Source organism: Pteronotus mesoamericanus, unplaced genomic scaffold (genome assembly GCF_021234165.1).
Source record: "Pteronotus mesoamericanus isolate MK-2021 breed Mesoamerican mustached bat unplaced genomic scaffold, CSHL_Meso_final contig_182, whole genome shotgun sequence".
Lineage (NCBI taxonomy): Eukaryota > Metazoa > Chordata > Mammalia > Chiroptera > Mormoopidae > Pteronotus > Pteronotus mesoamericanus.
This window is the reverse complement of record NW_026555078.1, coordinates 15,679,923-15,701,778: the sequence shown is the minus strand read 5'-3', so window position 1 is coordinate 15,701,778 and position 21,856 is coordinate 15,679,923. Positions and strand designations below refer to the sequence as shown.

General features: G+C 38.8%; 1 protein-coding gene across 2 annotated transcripts in view; it reads right to left on the bottom strand.

The window, feature by feature from the left end:
- SPTLC2 (serine palmitoyltransferase long chain base subunit 2) overlaps window positions 1-21,856 on the bottom strand; it is a 95,799-nt gene that overhangs the window by 7,519 nt on the left and 66,424 nt on the right. For both annotated transcript variants that reach the window (XM_054567214.1, XM_054567213.1), the window contains one exon: window positions 2,081-2,216. In XM_054567214.1, the coding sequence (XP_054423189.1) occupies window positions 2,081-2,216 (136 nt within the window). The remainder of the gene's footprint in view (window positions 1-2,080; window positions 2,217-21,856) is intronic.

The window sequence follows — 21,856 nt, the reverse complement described above, 5'->3', positions numbered from 1 at the left end:
GCACAAAGACTTCTTTTATTCAGTCTCAAAGTGGTTGTCTCCCAGATGGTTTCCTTCACAAAGGTGAAAGAATATAGGCCTTAAAGTGTCCCAGACAGGTAAGAGTGATTCTGAGGCTTCAAAAAGAACTTGAGTTTAAATCCTGGTCCTTGAAATATTAGGCTTGGTACTTTAAGAAAGTCTTAAAGATTGTAAGGACGCAGAGCATCTGTTGTTACCATGGACAGCTTCCTGCTGGTAAAATGGAAGAGAATCACCCTCTTCCTCCTGCCCCCCACAACAGGCAATTCTTGGACTTGGAATTCAGGATTTCCTTTGGTGTTTGTGAGCCAGTATATCCCCAGGCTTCAGCTGCTTGATAACCCAGCTCTCATTTAACACCCTACCCCAAGGCAAATTGGTAGCATGTGACCTATTTCCTCTTCTGTGTCTTGTCTAAATAACACAGTTCTAACTTTTATGTAAAATTTGTTATATTTACTAACTTATGTTTTGTCTTTTTCTCTTTTTGATTAACCTTATCCCTTTTTTTATTTTTCCCTTAGCTGTTTAAAGTATTTGTTTAAAAAATTTAAAAATCTCCCATGTTTTAGTTACGTGAGTAACTAGTTACATTCGCGCTAGCTTTCCCGCACTCCCTCAAGCATCAGCGCATGGCCTTCCACGCACTTCCTTTGTGGCCAGAGAGCCTGAGCTTCCTGCATCTTCAGCTCGTGCTCCCACACTGCCCAGTGCTTTATTCCAACTCTGCCTCATTCTCTCTAAGTCTTAATTATGACATACACAGTCAGCTTCGCTAAGACAGAATGGAACCCTCTCTTAAGAAAGAGTTCTAGACTGAGTCAGTCCTCCAGACCGAGTAACTCTTCAAGTTTATTTATGGCAATTCCATTTCAAGAACGAGGAAAATCCTACACCTCCGCTTGGTTCATTTCCACCATGGCCTCTGAAGGCCACAGGCCAGCTGTCCATGGCTTCCTGTTGCAAACTGAACTCCTTTTCCCCCTCAGTGAGCACCTCTGCCCAATTCCCCCTCATTATCATCTTTGAAATCACCACATTTCCAGGCTCCCTGATGGAAGTTTTCTTCCTACTCACTTCCTAAACCTTTACTGAGGTTTCTGAATGCCAGGGACTGTGATGGGCACTGGGGATTCAAAGATGAATGAAAATATTTGCTATTTTAATGACTTTAATTAAACCTTATCCAATATTACATTTAAGATCCTGTCCAAAGTCACAAATCCAAATTATTTTACATCTCTGGTGCAAATATGCATGTAATTATTTTGCAAATAATTGTATCAGTTCACTTCATATTTACTTTTCAAGTGTCTTCTGGTTTTGTTCTACACTGGAAGCTATTCCAAGGCAAGGCCGTCCATTACAGACGCCTCGCACAAGACAAAGAGGCTGGTGCAACCTGCATACCTGCTAACGATGCAGTAACCGGGCACTGACCTCGTGGCTCACTCCCTGCCCCTTGGGCAGAGCAGCCCTTCGGCTCCCCTCACCTTCTCCCTAGAAGCACGCTCCTGCGTTCCGGCCTTTGCACAAAGCTTCTCTCTCCAAGTGGCTAACTCTCTTAGCGCCTTTAGGCTCAGATGCTCTCTTCCCTTCCCATTGAGATCCACCCTGACCACCCCATTTAATATTGTAAACTGCCCGCCCACAGGGGATGCTCAACCCCCTATCTGCTCTATTTTTCCCATGGCTCTTAACACCTTCTAACGTGTGAATTTACGTTTGTCTGACACATCAATTTATGTTTGTCTGACTCTGCACCACTAGAACATAAGCTTTGCAGGAGAGGGATTTTTATTTTTATGTTTTGCGTGCTGATCTATCTCAACCCCTCTAGAAGAACGCATTAAAGTCTAATGTTTGTTCAATAAAAGATGAACAAGTTAACATACCGTATTTTACAAATCGATATCCACTCATCTATGGCACATCTAGCAACAAAGGCCAACATAATGAGGCCATGACAATTTTCCCTGACAAAACACCTAAGCCCGAGTCTCACTCAAGGAGACCTTAAGTCTAGAGAGAGCAGCCTGTAATCTGCAACAAAACGTACCCGATTTTGGCTGGCATGTAGAGCATCAAAGGCACCACTGGAGAATCTTCATTTCCATAGATGATGAAGCCCATCTCTTTCAGACGTCTTCGGAAATACCTGGTATTTTCAGCTAACTGCTGTATACATTCTTTGCCTGGAAAATAAGGGGGAGGGGAACAAAATAATACTAAGAAAAAAGAACTGGAAAAAAGATTGCAGTTGTCTCTGTGTCCATGCTATCAGTCAGTCTTATGGTATGTTTCTTCCTTTCCAACATATTTTTGCACAGCAAACTCGATGCAATATACACGTATCTCGCTTTGTATTCTGTCATATAAGGTGTTGACAGCACACTTTATAGTAATGTACAAAATAAGTTTTCAACTAATTATTTCCACTGTACAGAAGTATCCTCAAACATCTTCCTCAACACCATCTCATTTAACACTCTACCATCCCTTTGCAGTAGATGGTATTTATTTTCATCTTCATTTTATACATCAGGAGACTCCCACAATGTGGTGACTGGCTTATAGTCACATGGCAATAAGTGGCACAGGTGAGGCTAGAATCTAGGTCTCTCAACTTCAATATTCATTCCAACTAACTGTGCTGTGATTCATTTTACATATAAGACCAGAAATAGAGCCATATAGAGCCAAATTTTCATCTTCAGAGTTTGATTTTGTTACCATTTCCCTAAAACGCAGCAATAGCATATCTATAATATGTAAAATCAGATTTTTAATTCTACTTTGCTCATCTTTCCTATAGCACAAATGAATTAGAACCTTTCTCTAACTGCTGACTAAATGTTTGGCCTGTTTTTGCCATTATGGTAGGTCAATCAATGAACAGATGTACAAACAATTGTTCTGTAATAGAGAGCAAGCCATAAATTCAAAAGATCAGCTCCCAATGAACTAAGAACCCTTTTACAGTCTTCACCACAAATACATTCAAGTAAGAAAAGTTTTGCAGAGGCAGGTGGAGGAGTGAGAAGAGGGCACAGGGGAGACACATGGTGATGGAAGGAGACTTGACTTGGGCGGTAAACACAATACAATAGACAGAGGATGTGTTATAAGAATTGTACACCTGAAATCTGTAATTTTATTAACCAATGTCACCCAGTAAGTTCAATTAAAAAAAAAAAAAAAAAGGTTTGCAGCCATTTTCTCACATATATTAGAGAGCCGGCAACTCAGTACTTTAAAAAACAGAAACGTCATACAGTTTGAAAGGTACATCAATCACCCAGAAATACAGATGGCTAACACATCTCCTTAGAATTAGAATACTAACATATCATCACTGATGAGAAGCTACTCTAGATAAGTTTGCTACAAATAACCCCCCACAAAGGAGTCTGTAAGTAAATAATTTCAAGTTGACCACAAAATAACACTCAAGCCTAAATTAGCTTAGGGCGAAGTCTAAGGAACATTACTTAAATCGTGACATACGTCTTACAAATAATAAAGCCGACATTAAAGTGTGTTTGTTATATTTAAGTGTTTTGAAAAGTGTGAGCAATATATGCTTACTCTACACTTAGAAGAAGAGAATTCCACTTCCAGCCACGGTAGCACACCAGTGACAGGACTACCTTCCTGCTGTAAACAATAGAAAACTGGACAAAGTACGTAAAACAATGGTTTTCATACACCGCGCCACAGGCAGTGCAGGACTGTGCTGCCCGAGCAGGTTCACAAGGAGTGCGCCTTAGGATTGTCCCCGTACTGCCCCGAGCAGGTCCCAGGTTGCAGCGCAAGAAGGGGGAACCTAGTCCTGTCAGCTGAGGACACCAGAGATGGGAGGTGGAGAGGCTAAGCTGGCTAGGATTTGCAGAGCAGCGTACAGGAGAGGACGGAGGAGCAGAGAGAGAACTCTGGTGACCTGCAGGAGGGTCCCCTTGAGCCTTATGAGAAGAAACCATCAGATGCCAGGGAAGAGCCACCAGAAGGCAGCAGGCTAATAATTCCCAGTGCTCACACAGAGATGGCAATAGTTTATATTTTCACCAAAATGGAAAGACCTCAGACAGGAATCACACTAGTAATGGAGCTAAATTAGCCTGAGACTAAAAGTTGCTCTGGACCCACCCTAATAAAATTTAAAAGCAAGTCTCAAAAGGATCCAATTGATTCCAACAACAAAGTCCAAAATTACCAAAAAGAAACAACAAAATGTGGCACCCAATAATGTAAAAATTCATAGTCTGATATAATAACAACCTTCCAGGCATTCAAAGAAACAGGAACATATGACCCACCACTAGGAGAAAAGCCAATCAATCGAAATAGATCAGAAATAACAGACTATTAGCAGACAAGGATGTAAAAATGCTATTAAAAAATGTGCTCCCACATTCAGAAAAGTAGTAAAAACATAACGGAGAAAGAAAATATATAAAAACAACTGACACACACAACAATGCTGATGAGTCTCAAAAGCATTATCTTATATAAGCCAGTCACAAGAGACTATAGATTGTGTGAACCCACTTACAGGAAATCTAAAAAAGACATAATAGTAGTGACAGAAAACAGATTTGTGGTTGCCAAGGAGTGGAGGGAGGACTGACAGCAAAGGGGCACGAGGGAACTTTTGGGTGTGACAAAGATACTTTATACCTCCATTGTAATATGGTTCCATGGCTGTATGTTAGTCAAAACTCAGAGAATTATACATTTGAAATCAGTAAATTTTATTGTATGTAAGTGACCTCATTAAATATGGTTTCTAAAAAATTGACCACTTGCATATAGTTGTACATTAATTTTTCCTGCACTCACTTTATCATTTTGCAACTTACTATTTTCTTACCATAAACCAAATGCCTCCTATTAAAAAATTCCTAAGATATTTATCCCAAGAATATCAAAAAAGAAGAAATGTTAAGAGATTAAGACCTTAACTTTTTCACTAATTGCTGTATCATTTTAACAAGTTTTCTTTAATGAAAGGAGGTGGAAGCCTCATCATCATCTGTTCGGTGACAAGAAAAGTCCCAAAAGAAAATACATCTAAATTGACACACACGCATAACCTGAAGATACTGGGAGTAGGCATCTGAACCCCCAACTTACATATCCTTATTACTGCTGAACAGTACTGCTTTGTAAAGATATAGCGCAATTTGTTTATCCTTCATATGTTAATAAACATCAGAGTTGAGATTATCAACTTTCATTTTGGCAGCTATAAATTCAGATTAAGAACAATTCTCTCCTTATGAAAACACTAATGCAAAAATATATATGTACCCCTATGTTCTCTGCAGCATTATTTACAATAGCCAAGATACAGGAACAACCTAAGTGCCCATCAATGAATGAATGGATAAAGAAGATATGGTATACAGACACACAGACAGACAAACACAAAACACACACACACACACACACACACACACAGAGTAATACTACTCAGTCATAAAAAGGATGAAAAATTACCATTTGTGACAACATAAATGGATCTTGAGGGTATTATGCTAAGTGAAATAAGTCAGATGGAAAAGGATAAAACCTGTATGATTTCACTCATGTGGAATATAACACAAAAAGTAACAAATGAATAAACAAAACAATAACAAACTCATAGATACAGACAACAGAAAGGTGGTTATCAACGGGGAAGGAGGGGATGGGAAGATAAAATGGGTAAAGGAGGCCAAATATATGGTAAGGGATGGAAACTAGCCTTTTGTGGTGAGTAGGAAATACAGTGTACAGATATCAAATTATAATGGTGAACTGAAATTTGTTATTAAAACCAAAGTCACCTAAGTAAAAAACTAGTTTTAGAAAGTTTAGCCTCATTAAAAAAATTACTAACTCTTAAAAGGTCCTTATTCCTGTCTCAGAAATAACACAGAGGATAATAACATAAAAGATCAACATTCTTTTCTACTTTTCACACATAAATCTTTACTTTTAAGTGTGATAAAAAGCATAGAAGCAATTTGGAGAACACTTCTGCTAATTTCTCTTGAAATTTACAATGAACCTCACTCTGTGGTGGTCCTTTTGGACTTCATCAGTATGGTTGTTAGAATGAAACCATTTTTAGAATATCTTCTATAAAAATCCACAGCCTGGCACGAAAGAGAGAGAAAAGTAAACATGCGTAATTAGTTTCTCAGAAAATGCAGCAGATATCTTTAATAGACCCTTTTTCGTCCTCAACTTCTTTGAAATTAAACTTTATATTCAGGAAGGCAGTATAGAATATGAAGTTAACAATAGATTGTGATGGAATCTTAAGATTTAACTCTTTGAAGGAAACAGAAAGCCTATAAAGAGTGGAGGTCGGAGGTTAAGAAGCATCACAATTATCTACCTATTGATACCTTTATTTTTATTTTTTAAAAAAGATTTATTTTTAGAGAGAGAGGAAGAGAAGGAGAAAGAGAAACATCAATGTGTGGTTGCCTCTCGAGCACCCCCTACTGGGGACCTAACTGGCCAGCAAACCCACACATGTGCCCTCCGGGGAATTATTTAATAGCTGTCCCTCTGGTTTGCAGGCCAGCACTCAATCCTGTGAGCCACACTACTGATACCTTCAAGTCACTCTTACCAGACAGCATTAAAGAACTATACTTAATATTCACTGCCAAAGAGATTTTGCAGTTGTACCACCCGCATTTCATCCATTTTCAAAAGGAATTATTTTAATTAAGTATTAATCCCAAATTCTTGGGATTCTTAGCCATGTAATCTTAAGGTTTGAAGGAACTACTGTATTATTACTCAAATAAAATTCCAAAAGCCCTCCCAGACAGGTATCAGTCAGAACAGATAGTGTTCTATGAGCTCTGGGGACCGGTACAAAGTAAAGGATACAAATGGCTGCATTTTTCTTAAATGACATTAGTGCTATCTATTCAGAACTTACGCTTAGAGAATATGGCATGTACTCACCTGTTTAAAAGGCAATGTTAATTTTCAATTTAGCCGATAAGCTTTTATATAATATGACATAATCAACAAACTGTGTTTGAGTCTACAACTTCAAAAATAACATTTATGGTGTTAAATGAAATCTTTCAAAATAAAGGACAGAAATATAAATGATGCTCAGTGACACCTACTCCCCTAATTCACATTATACTCTATTACACAGCTCCTAATCTTAGATTTCCTGGATATGCTGATATAACCCGCCTTCCTGGGAAAAATAGAATAAAATTACCGCTACTCTTCAGACTTATACTTTACAGTTAATTACAATGGGTTGGAAAAATCTGAAATCAAAGCTTTTCTTTCCTCTCCTTCCTTTCTTCTTAAAGGTCATAATCTCAAAGCAGATAAGGGTTTTCTTAATTTAGGGTCCCCGAATAGAACAGATAGCCCACAAAACGGTTTCAGTCAGTTTTCCACAGTAACACAAGTTAAGGGATTTGAGGCAGGGTAAAATATATAGTAACCACTAACCTGCCTTACCTCCTCATAAGAGATAGGCTGAACCCAAACATGAGCCCACTCTATGATCCAGCAATTCCATTCCTAGGTACATATATCCAACAGAACTGTGTACCAAAAGACAGGTACAAAAATGACACTCTTGGTAACAGCGAAATCAGTAAACCCCCCAAATGTCCACAGCAGAATGGATAAATTGTAATACAGTCAAATAATGGGAACTAGAGAGCAATAAATAATTATCGTTCCACTTAAACATGTGGATGAATATCGAGGACATAATGAATATAATACACCAGATTCAAAAGAGTGATTATGCAAGGGGGGACCCCCCAAAATGGAATTATTTTCTGGAGGGCAGGCCTCTTGTAGTACAGGTTTCTCCCACTAGGTGAGTGTTCTAGGAACCCATCTGTATCAGTGTACCAGCTGGTATTGTTGTAAGAGGCTGCGTTTGGCTTCAGTGAATGTTTTTTTAAAAGGTTTTATTTATTTTTAGAGAGAGGAAGGGAGGGAGAAAAAGGGAGAGAAACATCGATGTGAGAGAGATACATCAATCAGTTGCCTCTTGCACACCCCCATCTGGGGACCTGGCCCACTACCCAGTTACGTGCCCAGACTGGGTATCGAACCAGTGACCTTTGGTTTGCAGGCTGGCAATCAATCCACTAAGCCATAACCAGCCAGGGCTGGCTTCGGTGAATTTTTTTTTTTAAGACTCTTTCAACATGTTTGCCCATTTAATGATGGGTGAATTACAAGCACACTTGCCCACATAGAAGCAGTTTTTGACCAAAAACTATGTGCCTCTTGTGCCCCATCCTCCTTATTCACCCAATATTGTCCCAAGCAACTTTTTTTTTGCTTCTCTGGATGAAAAAAGTCCTGAAAGGGAAACATTTTGCTGATGTGGAAGAGGTGAAACAAAAAATGGCAGAAGCACTAAAAGACATCCAAATCAACATGTTCAAAAACTGTTTTGAGCAGTGGAGAAATGTCTCAATAGGTGTACTGCATCAAATGGATAGTACTACTTTAAAGGTGACTGAAGTTTTAACAAGTAAAAATAAATACACAATTTTTTATAAATAAATTCCAGGGTTTTTTGGTCCCCTCCTGTATGTAATATAAGATTCCATTTATGTGAAGTTCAAGAATGGACAAGACTAACATACATGACAGAAGTCAAAATATTGGTTCATCTTTGGCAAGGAGGAACAGCCTAGAAGAGGCACAAGACAGTTTTCTGGGATACTACAAATAGTCTCTATCATGATCAGGTGGAGGTTTTATGGGTGTGTATTTATTCACTGAATTGTATGCCTAAGATTTGTGCAATTTACTGTATGAATGTCAATACAGCAATAAAAATAAAAATTTAAATACTTGGAAAATCAACTGAAGTTAAAAAACAAGAATGGAGTTAAATTTTTGATCTCTCAATTCATAATCTTTTTTTAAAAAAGATTTTATTTATTTACTTTTAGAGAGAAGGGAAGGGAGAAAGTGAAACATCCATGTGCGAAAGATACATTGATAGGTTGCTTCTCACACGCCCCCTACTGGGGACCTGGCCCACAAACCAGGCATGTGCCCTAGACTAGGAATTGAACTGGCAACCTCTTGGTTTGCAGGCCAGTACTCAATCCACTGAGCCACCACCAGTGAGGGCTCAATTCATTATCTTAAGTATATATGACTAAAATTTTATAACCATCTTTTTATTAAAACAAACAGACAAACCAAAACTCAAACAGGACCATAGAGATTTTACAATGATGGGCTCAGGCATTCTCTTAGCATTTGTTGTTTAAAACAAACTGGAAAGAAAATATCGAAATTTTTAGTGCTGGTGTTCCAGAAATTTTTAAGACAGGGGAAGTGTTATAGAAACAGCACTACAGAGTTAAAGGCAGGAAATGAAAGCATAAACAGGTTGGGCCTTACTTCCTTTCTTCTTTTATCTTTTCAAAATGATCATATGAATGAATGCACAAATCTGACAGTGTTGGCTATTAAAAAATTTATTTTTTCTCTGTGCATCTACTTCCATCCCCATACAGTCATTTCCCCTCCTAGATGTTTTAGTACTAGGTTTTCTTTTACGTATTCTGCTAAGAGGGAGAGGTGGATGGAAGCCTGGCACAGTATAGTAACAAGCCTTGCTCTGCCTGCCTACTGGAAGGCCGCTGTTCCGGAGAGCTGTGGGATGTTAGAACTGAAACTTCTAGGGAATACTGACTATTCAACAGTGAAAAAGTTTAAATGACTTCACCGTAGTACTAAAGTGTGAACCAATGTGTCATGTTCACTGGAAAGGTCAATTTGGGATTTAAAAAGCTTAAACGTCTCTGGATAAGCAGTGTGTCAACGTATAACAAAAGTTCTCCTGAAACTGTAGGGAAAAAAGTGTTTTCTAGGAAGACAGGAACCTGAAATTCTGAAGGTCAAATATGCTAATACTGGCAATAAGTAACAGTTTCCTTAGGACTAACACTTTTGCTGAATCAAAACAGAAGGATGGGTTCATTTGAAAAGTAGAGGGTTTGACTTCCATTTTAAAAGAGAAAACTGCGGAACGAGTATTCACAGAGAGTTTAAGGAAGGCTGATCTGTATCAGGGCTTAAGATGTTCTTAAACCAAATACACCTTTTGTAAATTGAACATTCCTTACATATGCAATCACATTCTTCAATAGTGGGAATTGCTGGGATTCCTGATTCCACTTAATCAGGAAATCAGAGTTACCAAAAATAACTTTTACTTCTTCCAAGAAAGGGGAAGTGGGTCGACAAGTGAACATTTAGATTTGATACTAACAGTAATAGGTTTCATTTATTTCATATATATTTGCTAGAGAGATATAGGAGATAGAAAAGTAGCATAAAGCTCATTAAACCAAAGGCAAAAATATCACCAGGAAAACTACATAGAAAGGGGAGAATGTATTGCGTGCTAGACAAGCATACATTAAACAAATATACCCTGAGCACTGACTCACTGTGTATGAGACACTGGTCTAGAGCTTGATTATTTTGTATTACATAAAAGACACAAAAACTCCTTCCTGCATGGACCTTACTTTCTATTGTGGAAGATGGACAACAAAAAAAATAAATGCGGGGGTGTGGGAGAGTAATGGGGGGGAAACGGGGACAACTGTAATTGAACAACAATAAAAAAAGGAAAGAAAAATTCAAAAGAGAAAGAAAAATGGAATACAAATAAAATGTATTTGTCAAAAAGAAAAATAAAGAGATAAAGGTCCCACTCAAGTGGCATTTGAGAAGGGACCTGGATGAGCCAAGTGCTATCTCCACAGAGCGCCAGCCAAGGCTGGAAGCAAAAGCATGACTGGCATTTCCGAGGGCCAGGTAAGCCGGTGTGGATGGAGCTGAGGGAGGGGTGGGGAGAATGGGCCACGTCCCAAGGACCTCACCCCTCTTCACTGCAAGGCTGACTTTGACTCTAAGGAGCACATAAGCCCCCGGGGAGGGTTGTTAAGCAGAAGATTCATGGGATATCCTATATTTCAATGGGATCACCCTGAGCGCTGTATTCAGAATAGATTCAAAGACAGAAGCAGACAGCCCATGGGAAAGATGATGGTAGCTTGGACTAGGATGATAGCAATGGATCTGAAAAGTGGATTGAGAAGATAAGAGTTGAACCTTGAACAACATGGGTCTGAATTACACAGGTCCACTTGTATGCAGAGTTTTTTAAAAAGAATACACAGTTTCGCATCCTTGGATTCCCATAGTTGTGGAGGCCATTTTACATAACAGACATAAGCATCTGAAGATTTTGGTGGCCACGGGGGTCCTGGAACCAATCCCCTACAGAAACTGAGGGACAACTGTATTTCAAAAGTAGACTGAAGTGAATCTCGAATAGGAGGGAGAGACCAACTAGAGTAGTCAGGAAAGGTATCATGGAGTCATAAAATTTTATGGGGACTCTGTGCATGGATGTCTTCTACTCCTAATTTTTGGCACTGTTTATTTATTGTAATCCTTCCAAATCATTTTTGCTTGGCTGATCCCTGTACAATGTCTGACTATTTAATCCAGGTGAAAGTAGAAAGGAATCTAACTTAAGTAAATAACAGGGGGGATACAGAGAGGTAGACAAGTTAAAAGATATTAAGGAGGAAGAATCCATAGGCTCTGGCGATTAAAAAGGGGACAGTGAAGGAGAGAAAATATAATGGGGATTTCTTGTTTATACAGCTCCACAAATAGTGATGTTACTATCTGAGAAAGAGACCATAAAAGAAAAAGCGGGTTTCAGGGGAAACAAGTGGAAAAGGCAAAAAACTTTTTTGGGGGAGCAAGTATTTAGAGTCTAAAGCCTTACAATTTAAGTCAGTCAAGCCTACTGCTTCCAATTCGGGGTTACATATTAAAAGGTAATTACTTGCTGGGACAATGAAAAGGTTCTGGAGATGGACAGTGGTAATGGCTGCAAACAGAAAATGTACTTAATGCCAATGCATTGTACACCTAAAACGCGCTAAAACGCTAAATTTTCTGTCATGTATATTTTACTACAATGTTTATGCATTAGAGGCTGTTTTTTAAAATTGAGATGTAATTCACATAATATACAATGTACCCATTTAAAGTATACAAAGTTTTAAAATATATTTATAGAACCGTACAACCATCACAATAAATTTAGAACATTTTCATCATCCCCCCCAAAATGAGTACCCATTAGCAAAGAGTCTCTATTTCACCCCAATCTTTCCAGCCTATATGCCAGTTTAAAGCAACATTTTTAAAATGTAATATAATTTGTCCCATAATTACATTTTTCTAGGTAAACATAAGACTTTTGGGATAAATTCTGAGGAAAAAAAATCCACACTTAAAACTCTAATTTTCTGCAGTTTTGATGAAAATCACAAAAACCAGTAAATCCAATTTATTTTTTCATTTTCATTTTTAAAAATTTTCTACTAATGCTTATGTATTTCTTATCTTTAGACACCCCTAAAAGAACCAAGAGCACTGGGAAAGATGAAGGAAAGAATTAACAAAAATTGGTTATGGAAAAATTCCTGGCACATTGTAAGACATGCCTTTACTCTGTATTTCATTAATTTGCTCTTGTTTATAATTTCCTGTTTCTGTTCTTACGTCTTTCATGTGTGGTCTTGTGCCCTCAAAACAAACTGCAAACTCTGAGGGCAAATATTTTTTTCTTCCCCCGCTAGTACTTCCCCCAAGAATACACAACAGACATTCAAGTTGAAATATTCTGAGAAAATGAAAACCCTTCCATACATTCAAACCAATTTAAATGCCACAGCAGAATTACCTATATTCATTACATTAAGACAATAAATAAATATCTCATACACAAAAAAAGCATTCTGGCACTAGACACCCAGGTACGAATCAAGGTCTTGGGTGAGCAATTTAATCTCTCAGCTGCTTCTCTTTGTCAAAGAGGGAAAATTATGTATAATATTTTTTCTAAGAATTTAATAAAAAAGCACTTGAAACTGTGCTCAGGAGACAGTAAACACAGTAAATGTCCACTATTATCATTTCCTTCCATTTGTGTATTTTTCCCTTAAAATTATGTCATTCATATCATCTTCCGCACAACACTACACATTCAAACCCTTTGGCTTAACTTTAGCTTTCAAAGATAAAATAAAAACTATCTTACTTTCCCCTATGATGTCTAGTTCTTCATTTTTTAATTCTTTAGCACACACTTTTTTAAGAAAAGGTTTTATTTATCTATTCTAAGAGAGGGGAAGGGAGGCAGAAAAAGGGAGAGACACATCAATCAGCTCCCTCTCTGTGTGTTTATTGCCAACTTATTGTTCATAGTTTTGATCTTTTTCTTAAATAAGTCCATTTTAACATTTCATAAAATAATGGGTTTGTGATGATAAACTCCTTTAGTTTTTTCTTGTCTGGGAAGCTTACTCTGTCCTTCAATTCTAAATGGCAGCTTTGCTAAGCAGAGAAATCTTCGTAGTAGGTCCCTGCTTTTCATGACTTTGAGTTATTACCAATCCCTTCTAGCCTGCCAAGTTTCTTTTGAGAAATCAGCTCACAGTCTTATGGGAACTCCCCTGTAGGTAACTAACTGTTATTCTCTTGCTGTTTTCAAGATTCTCTCTTTATCTTTAAACTTTGGCATTTTAATTATGTGTCCTGGTGCAGGTCTGTTTGCGTCCACCTTGTTTGGGACTCTCTGTGCTTCCCGGACTTGCATGACTATTTCCTTCACCAAATGAGGGAATTTTTCTTTAATTATTTTTTCAAACAGATTTCCAATTTCTTGCTCTTTCTCTTCTTCTGGCACTGCTATGATGAGAATGTTGGTATGCTTGATGTTGTCCCAGAGGCTCCTTACACTGTTCTGTTTTTGGATTCATTTTTCGTCTTGTTGTTCTGATTGGTTGTTTTTTGTTTCCTTATGTTCCAAATCATTGCTTTGATTCTTGGCTTCATCCATTTTACCATAGATTCCCTGCAAATTATTCTTTATTTCCATTATTATATCCTTCATTTCTGCCTAAGTCTTTATTATGCTGTTGAGATACTAAGTTTCTTGAGCATTATAACCAGTGTTTTGAATTGTGCATCTAATACATTACTCATATCCATTTTGTTTAGTTTTCTGCACTTTTAATCTGCTCTTTCATTTGGGCTGTTTCTTTGGCTCCTCATTTTGGCAGCCTCCCTGTGTTTGTTTCTATGTATTAGGTAGAGCTGCTAGAGTCTGTCTTGGTAGCACGGCCTAATATAGTAGGTGTCCTGTAGGGTCCAATGGCACAGCCTCCCCTATCACCGAAGATGGGTACTCAAGGTGCGCCCTCCATGTAGGCTGAGTACACCCTCCTGCTGTAGTTGAGCCTTGATTGCTGTTGGCAGGTCAACAGGAGAAGTTTACCTAGGCCAGTTAGCTGCAAGGATTGGTTGTGACCAGTGACCGCTAACCTCTGCCGTCCGTGGGGGATCAGCTGTGCAGGGGCAGAGTGGTGGTGTTCCAAAGTGATCTATAGTTGTCTACTGGGTACGCAGGCTCTGGTTTTTCCCAGGTAGTGTAGGCCAGGGTCAGCCACCACCTGTGTTTGGTCCAGGGCCACCCAGCATGAGCTACAAAGCAACCTGCAGATGCCTGCTACTTGTGCTGGGCTTGGAGGTTCCCAGGTGAAGCCAAACTGTGATCCAAAGCTGGCTGCTGCTAATGCCAGGCCTGGGGCCACTTAGCCAGAGGGAAGGTGGAGCAGGGGTGGCTGAAGGCTCACTGAGGCTGGTTGTTGCTTGTTTGAGAGGATTTAGGAAGATGTGAAGCCTGAGCTGAGACCAGCCATTCATGTGGAAAATCCACTGATAACAGCTTGGGTGGAGCCCCAGGGATTCTTCAGGGTGGAGCAAATGTGTGTGAGAAAGGTGATGGAGTCTCAGATATAGTCCCTACCTGCTGGCTCTGTGGCTCTGTTGGGGGAGGGCTCAGAAAAGGAACAATGGTCGCTGCCGCCTTTCTGTCCTGATGCCAGACACTTCAATTCCTCCCCATATGCCACTGGTGCCTTTCAGTCTACTACCCTGGTGCTGGAGCTCCCAGGGGGTGAGTCTGAATAAGTCTGTGTGTGGCCCTTTAAGAGGCACTGCTTGGGGCTCCAGTCGTTCCTTTCACCAACTCAAACTCCGCTGTTTTTTTTCAGCCAGAAGTTCTAATAGGTACTTATCTTCCTGGGGAGGTATGGAACTCTGGGCTGGGGTCCTGTGAGGGGCTGGGACTTCTCGCTCCCGAGATATTCCTCCCAAATTTTTATCCACCACATGGGGGACCAGTCTGTCGCACGTGTGTGTCCACCCCTCCTACCAGCCTGGATGGATGCGGTTTCTTTAGTTCCGTAGTTGTCAGACATCCATTCAATTTGACTTATGACACTTCTGAGTGATGGCTGTTCTGTAGTTTAGTTGTAATTTTGAAGTGGTTGTGTGAGGAGGCAAGTCATGTTTACCTATGCCTCCATCTTGACCAGAGGTCCTAGTGTCTAAAAGAATTTAGATAGAGGACCTGATCCAAAAAGAGAACTCTCACCACAGAGACCTACAGTTGACTCTTGAACAATGCAGGTTTGAACTGTGTGGGTCCACTTGTATGCGGATCTTTTTCAATACATACATACAGTAGTGTAAGTGTATTTTCTCTTCCTCATGATTTTCTTTATAACACTTTCTTTCCTCTAGATGACTTTATTGTAGGAACACAGTATATAATACATGACATACAAAATATGTTAGTGACTGCTTTTTGTTGCTATAACCCTTCCAGTCAACAGTATGTTATTAGTAATGCTCTGGGGGAGTCAAAAGTTGTATGTGAATTTTTGAGTGCGTGGGGTGTTGTCTCTAATCCCCACACTGTTCAAGGGCCAACTGTGTAGTATAAATTAGATACTGTAGACAGGGAGTAACCCAGCAAAAGGCTGTTTGTTAAAATTCCTCTCTGTGTCCCATTGTTTCCTGTAAGGTCCAGCAAACATTGTTTACTGAACATCTGCTCTTTTCATCTCCCTATGAATTGCCTTCCTTCCCTTTGAAGTCCCCAACTCCTACCCCTTTCTACTTAGCTCAAAATGGCACATCAGCCTCATCTTACCTGGCTGCCTTTGGAATCTGTCATGTGCATTTCCTGTAGGACATGTGTAATTAAAACTGATTTTCTCTGGTTAGTTTCTCAATTTAATCCTTAGACCAGCCAGAATAACTGAGAAGGAGAGAGGAACATTTTTTTTTTTCTGACTCAATATAACGAACCAGTAAAAGCCAAACCAAATAAAGGAGATGCTAGATGATTTAAAGATCAGATATCAAATACAGAAATATAACTCAAAAAAGAAAGTAATGGACACAGCTCTTATCTGCTAATAAACTGAACTTAATACCACATTTTCAATTCACTGTGCAGACTGGTGAAGGGTGAAGTACAGCAGTGATGGCGCCCAGATAATTAACAAAACTGTCCCTTTTAATTTTAAATTTTTATTATTTTAAACACAGATTTATTTTAGTGCTAACATTTAATTCTGGCATAAGTCCATATACTCCAGTTCCACTGAGGGTGAAACGGCTGACAGGCATTTTTAGCTGCAGAGGTGGATATGATTACAAATGTGCCACAATCTGTTCACTGCACCAAAAATATGTGTAACATGCAAAATCAAAGTATAACCAAAGATGTAATCGTACTAAGAATGTGTGTTTGCAGTCATTTTAAACATACAGAAGAACAAACCAAAAACAGCATTCATCTGTCAAAAGTAGGCTTTCCCAAGCAATGTCTTATTTTGGCCTATTTTCATTTAAATTAGTGTTTTGAGCTTAGAAATGCAGAGGTTTTAGGTACATACACTGTACAATCTATATATATACGTAACACCTTTTAGGAGGGGAGTGGGGTCTATCTGGAAATGTGTCCAAGCATAATCCCTGCGGAGATGTACTTCCAGAAAGGAACAGAGGAGGCCGCTCCTCCTCCTCAATCCCACGTAGCCATGGCATGCTTCTGAAACCAAAGATCTTTATGACTTTGATGAAATTTTGTCTTAAATCCTAGCTCTAGAAATCATATCCCTCTTTTTTTACTTATACTCCCCCACCCCCAACCCCCCCGAAGACCTAGCCTTTTGCCTGATGATCAGCAACCCACCAGGCAGCAGAAGACAGTAACCTGGACCTGACTAGAGGTCACATGTCGTCCAGAGCAATGGCAGGCTAAAGATAACATTTTGATCTAAGTGATGTTTCAGCTCCTCATCCTAGAGTGTAATGACCCCCGACTACGTGGGACTTGACACAGGCCGACTGGGAGAGACCTCAGACTGTCCTCAAGATCTGAAGAAATGATTTATTACCCTCACCTCAACTCCAACCAATCAGGAAACAGCACAACCCTGAACCACCTAACCCACAGTGTCTTATGATTTTGCCCTATCTGTAATCTGTAACCTACATGCCATCAGGCAGTTGGGTCTTAAGCATTAGTTCCCTGTCTATGGATTGGCCAATTCAATATTGAACTGTTTTTCTTTCTATACTGGAAACTCCTGCTTGTGCACTTCTTTGGGACAGTTCACGTGGGCATATGGAGTTCAGAACACTGAGAGCTCAGAAACACTTCTAGCAATGCCAGTACTTCTTCTAACTACTGTTCTTAGAATTACTGGTTAATACACGCAGGCTGCATTGACATCTATGATGCTCTATATAACCTCAAAGGTCTTAATTAAGTAATCCTGTTTCTTTTCTTTTTTATCCTCCTCACCCAAGGACATTTTTTCATTGCTTTTAGAGAGAGAAGGAGGAAGAGCAAGAGAGAGAAACATCAAGACGAGAAAATCGATTGGAACATTGAATGGTGGCTTTCTCGTGTGTGTCCCAATCAAGGATCAAACCTGCAACCCAGGTATGTGCCCTAACCAGGAATCGAACTTGTGACTGTTAGGCCTATGGGACAATGCTTCAATGGAGCCACACCAGCCAGGGTGTAATCCTGTTTCTTGATGATCATCACTAGCTATGTCCTTCGTTGAAAACACCACCAGAAGTCGTAAAATGTGCACTTGAACACGAGGCATAATCCATTCCTTATTTGTGTGATAGCTCTATTGCTTGCACAATGTCAAAAGTGTTGTGAGAACATAAAATAAACAGCAGAAGAGAAGACAGCATGGAGTAGTACACCATCAATGCTCAAGGCAGAATAAAGAGCTCCTGCCCAAGTATCTGTGTTCTGTGAGGGCAATTCTCATTGGTCAAAAGCTTGGGGGAGGTGCCAGTTGGTTAGATTCAACACTCAATGGATCTTAAAAAGCGGGAGGGGGCGGGGGCAGTAACAGAATGTCTAATTTTGTTTTTTAAAGAAAAATACTTCAGAGAGAATTAACATGGTAACACATAAGTCTTATATGGGGCGCTGTAAGATGAAGATATGCTGATAAAATGCAGCAATGATATCAAACACTTCACCTACCATAACGACAAGTGTCAACTTAGATTTTTACCACTTATTTAGGCATTGTTAGCACCCCATTTAAGGAGAATTTACAAGCTGAGGGTCCTCTCACAATGTGATTTCCCTCTCTTTTGCTGTTCTTAGGCACTACTAAACCCTGGGAGCCAGGGGAGATGTTCTAATAGAACTCATCTATTTTTGTTCTTACCAAAATTATGGAGTAAATTTATCTAACAACCCTATTATGAAACTGTGCCCAATAACTGCTGAAAAGGCAATACGTGAATTTCCTTCCCTCCCATAAAAACGATCAAATTCTCCTAATCAAGTGGAATATTGATGTTATTGCTAAAAAGTAGTAATAAAAATTACATGTACACAAGTACATGCAAAAGAAAAAACATGCACTATGTCAAACAGCAGACATTGGTTACTGAGATCACAGCAAACTGCTTACTTTCTGTGACATGTATCTATAATATCTGGGTTTTTGAAAATGAGTATGTACTGGTTTTGAAACTATGTAAGTGTGAATGAATAAATGAATACATTTAAATGTGGTATTAAACATCCCACATTTGTGTGGTAGGCACTTAGGTGTGAGCAGAGCAGGAAGATGGGCCAGGTACAGAAGATCACCAAAGCAGAAAGCCCTGGGTGCCGAGCAATGGAGAAAAGTGGGAAAACAAGGACCTTCGTCCCAGGGTAACCTTTCCTCCCCTAGTCTAGCACTGGTCCTGTGGTTTAGAGCCCCTGACCTTTCGTATTGCTGGTCACACGGTTCAGACCCTCTCATGGCCTTTCCTACCCTGATGCGCAGCTAGTCATGTGGCAGACCCCTTGGAGGAGGAACAAGGGGCCTACTGAAGATCGGCCTCATGAGACTCCCACGTGGGCCCCTGCAGGGCCGCTCCCTTAAGCATTAAGTGCTGGGGATAATGTCTAGGCCTCAGTTCTGTTTCAGCTCCAGGCCCAGAAGAGCAGAAAAACCAGAGAGCAGTGCCATGGCTGACATGAGGCTCACTAATGAACACCTGCCTTGGTGCCAACCAGTCAGTGGAGACCACGACTGTGAAAAGACACACCTGGCAAGCTGATGAATATTCTACTGAGATCTTCCCCTGGGACCTCCCCTAAAATCGCCACCCTTAAAAACCCCTTAAGATGGAGGACCCAAATTGTTCTCCCTCTCAGAGAGCGTACCTCTGCGCCTTTCTTGTTCCCCTTCTCTTTCCACCTCACCAGCATTACCTTAACCTTTATCTCCCTGAAATCCAAGGGCCCTCTTTTACCTCTGTAACTTGTTTCCCAACCCTATTTCCTCTACAGCTCACTTCTTCTACTCCTGTGACTTTCTAAATAAACTTTCTCTTATAGTCTGATTAGTAATTCTGTTTATGTGTATGATCTGTTTTGTGATATGTGTCTGTTTATATATAGTATGGTGTTTTCTATCCCTGGATGATATTACTAGCTTATAATATTTGACTAGCCTTAAAGGATTTAACCAGTTATATAAATTAAGAACATAACAGAAACAAACCCAAATGCTTTTCAAAATCATATGAATTGGGAAAATATTTGATATGAAAACTGGTTTAAGTTTGGTTTGGTTAAAAAGACATGACTTTAAAAAAAAATTTTGTTTATATATTTTTAGAGAGAGGAAGGGACAGAGAGAGGGAGGGAAACATCAATGTATGAGAGAAAAATCAATCGCCCACCCCCTGTATGACCGAGACAGGGGCTGAGCCCACAACGCAGGCATGTGCTCTGACCAGTAACTTAACTGGCAACCTTTCCCTTTGTGGGATGATGTCCAACCAACTGAGACACACTGGTCAGGGCAAAAAGTATGTATTTTAGCGTTACTAACACTAAGAATACTTAGTTTATTCTGGGTTTACAAAGATAAGTCCATGTTATCTGTTACAAAATTTGTAAAGAAAATTGCTTGGCTAATAACTGACTTTGAAATTTCATAGGGTTGTTATGAACTAATAAATAAAAGGTTTTTAGGTAAAACATTTGGGCAACAATTATACTACATACATGTTTAGAAATGGTTTTGTAAGTGTCTTTGGTAATTTGAAACTTTAAAGTTTTGTTGGCTAGGTTGGGTGATAGATAACTGTTTAATATAGATTATTTCTGATGATATGGAAAAATATTGAAACATTGATTGCTAGACTTAAGTTTACCTGCTTTTGGCTTTTTATAACACAGAAATTAAAATCTTGTATTTCTGTAAAATCTTGTATTTTAAATTCTTTAAAAAACTGTAAATACATTTGCCAATGAAAAAGCCTATGTTTCTAAAGGTTATAAAATGTACTCATAAATTCGCCAATCTAAAGGATGTTAATGACTTTTTAGTTGTCATTAGGAATTAAGGTTTCTAAGAGTTAAGGGTTCTAATTAAAACAGAAATTATGTGTTTGATAATAGAAGGTATAGGGATACCTTTTTGAAGGAAATTAAAAGAAAGTGGTTTTTCCTAAAGTTGGTTATTTCTGAATGGGTTGAGAAGGGGGAAACTAAAAGAGATAAGGAAAATTGCAGGTTTGTGAAAGGGAAATCTTGAGAGGAAATTTTATATATGGTTAAAAGTTGAATAAGACTGGAATAAATTTAGGAAAATAAATTTAAATATCAAAAGTAAGCTGATACAAAATCAGAGTTTGGTTCTTCTCACGCTCTTAAAAAGACAGTTTTTCATGTATTCTACTCCCGATAAGATGATATGAAAAGTTTTCTACCTAGAAAGCAACCATTCTGTGTTTTATTAAATTCGTTTTCTGTTGTCTTAATCAAGTCTTTGATGACTTAAGAAAACAATCTTTTCAATCCTAAGAACTAAAGTTTTGCTAACCTATTTTTGTTCGCTATCTTTTATTGTCGCATTAGGTAAATAAATAATTTAATATTGCTTCATAATGATATATGTTAGATAAATTATGTTTGACAACCTTCCCAGGGTTCAAATTTGGATTTTTTCTTAACCTCGGAACCTGGAATATCTCAAAGATTTGTTCTCTTCTCTCCTTATAAAAGAGAAAATTTAAACTAATTAGGCCTATTTGATACAATAAAATTACATGGGAAACTTTGTCAAGTAATAATCATGGTGTATTTGTATACATATGTTACTAAAATGGATGTTCTAGAGATTATATTAAAATATCCAAGGGCCTACAAGTCCTATATAATTTCATTTGTAATGCTCATTATCTTAAAATGTAAAAATAAAAGCAAAATTCTCTGTCAACCGCATTATAATCAGATCTATAACCATGTCATTTTGGGTTTGTTTTTTTTTTGTCATTTACAGATAGTCATCATTCAACTCATAGATACTTGCAAATA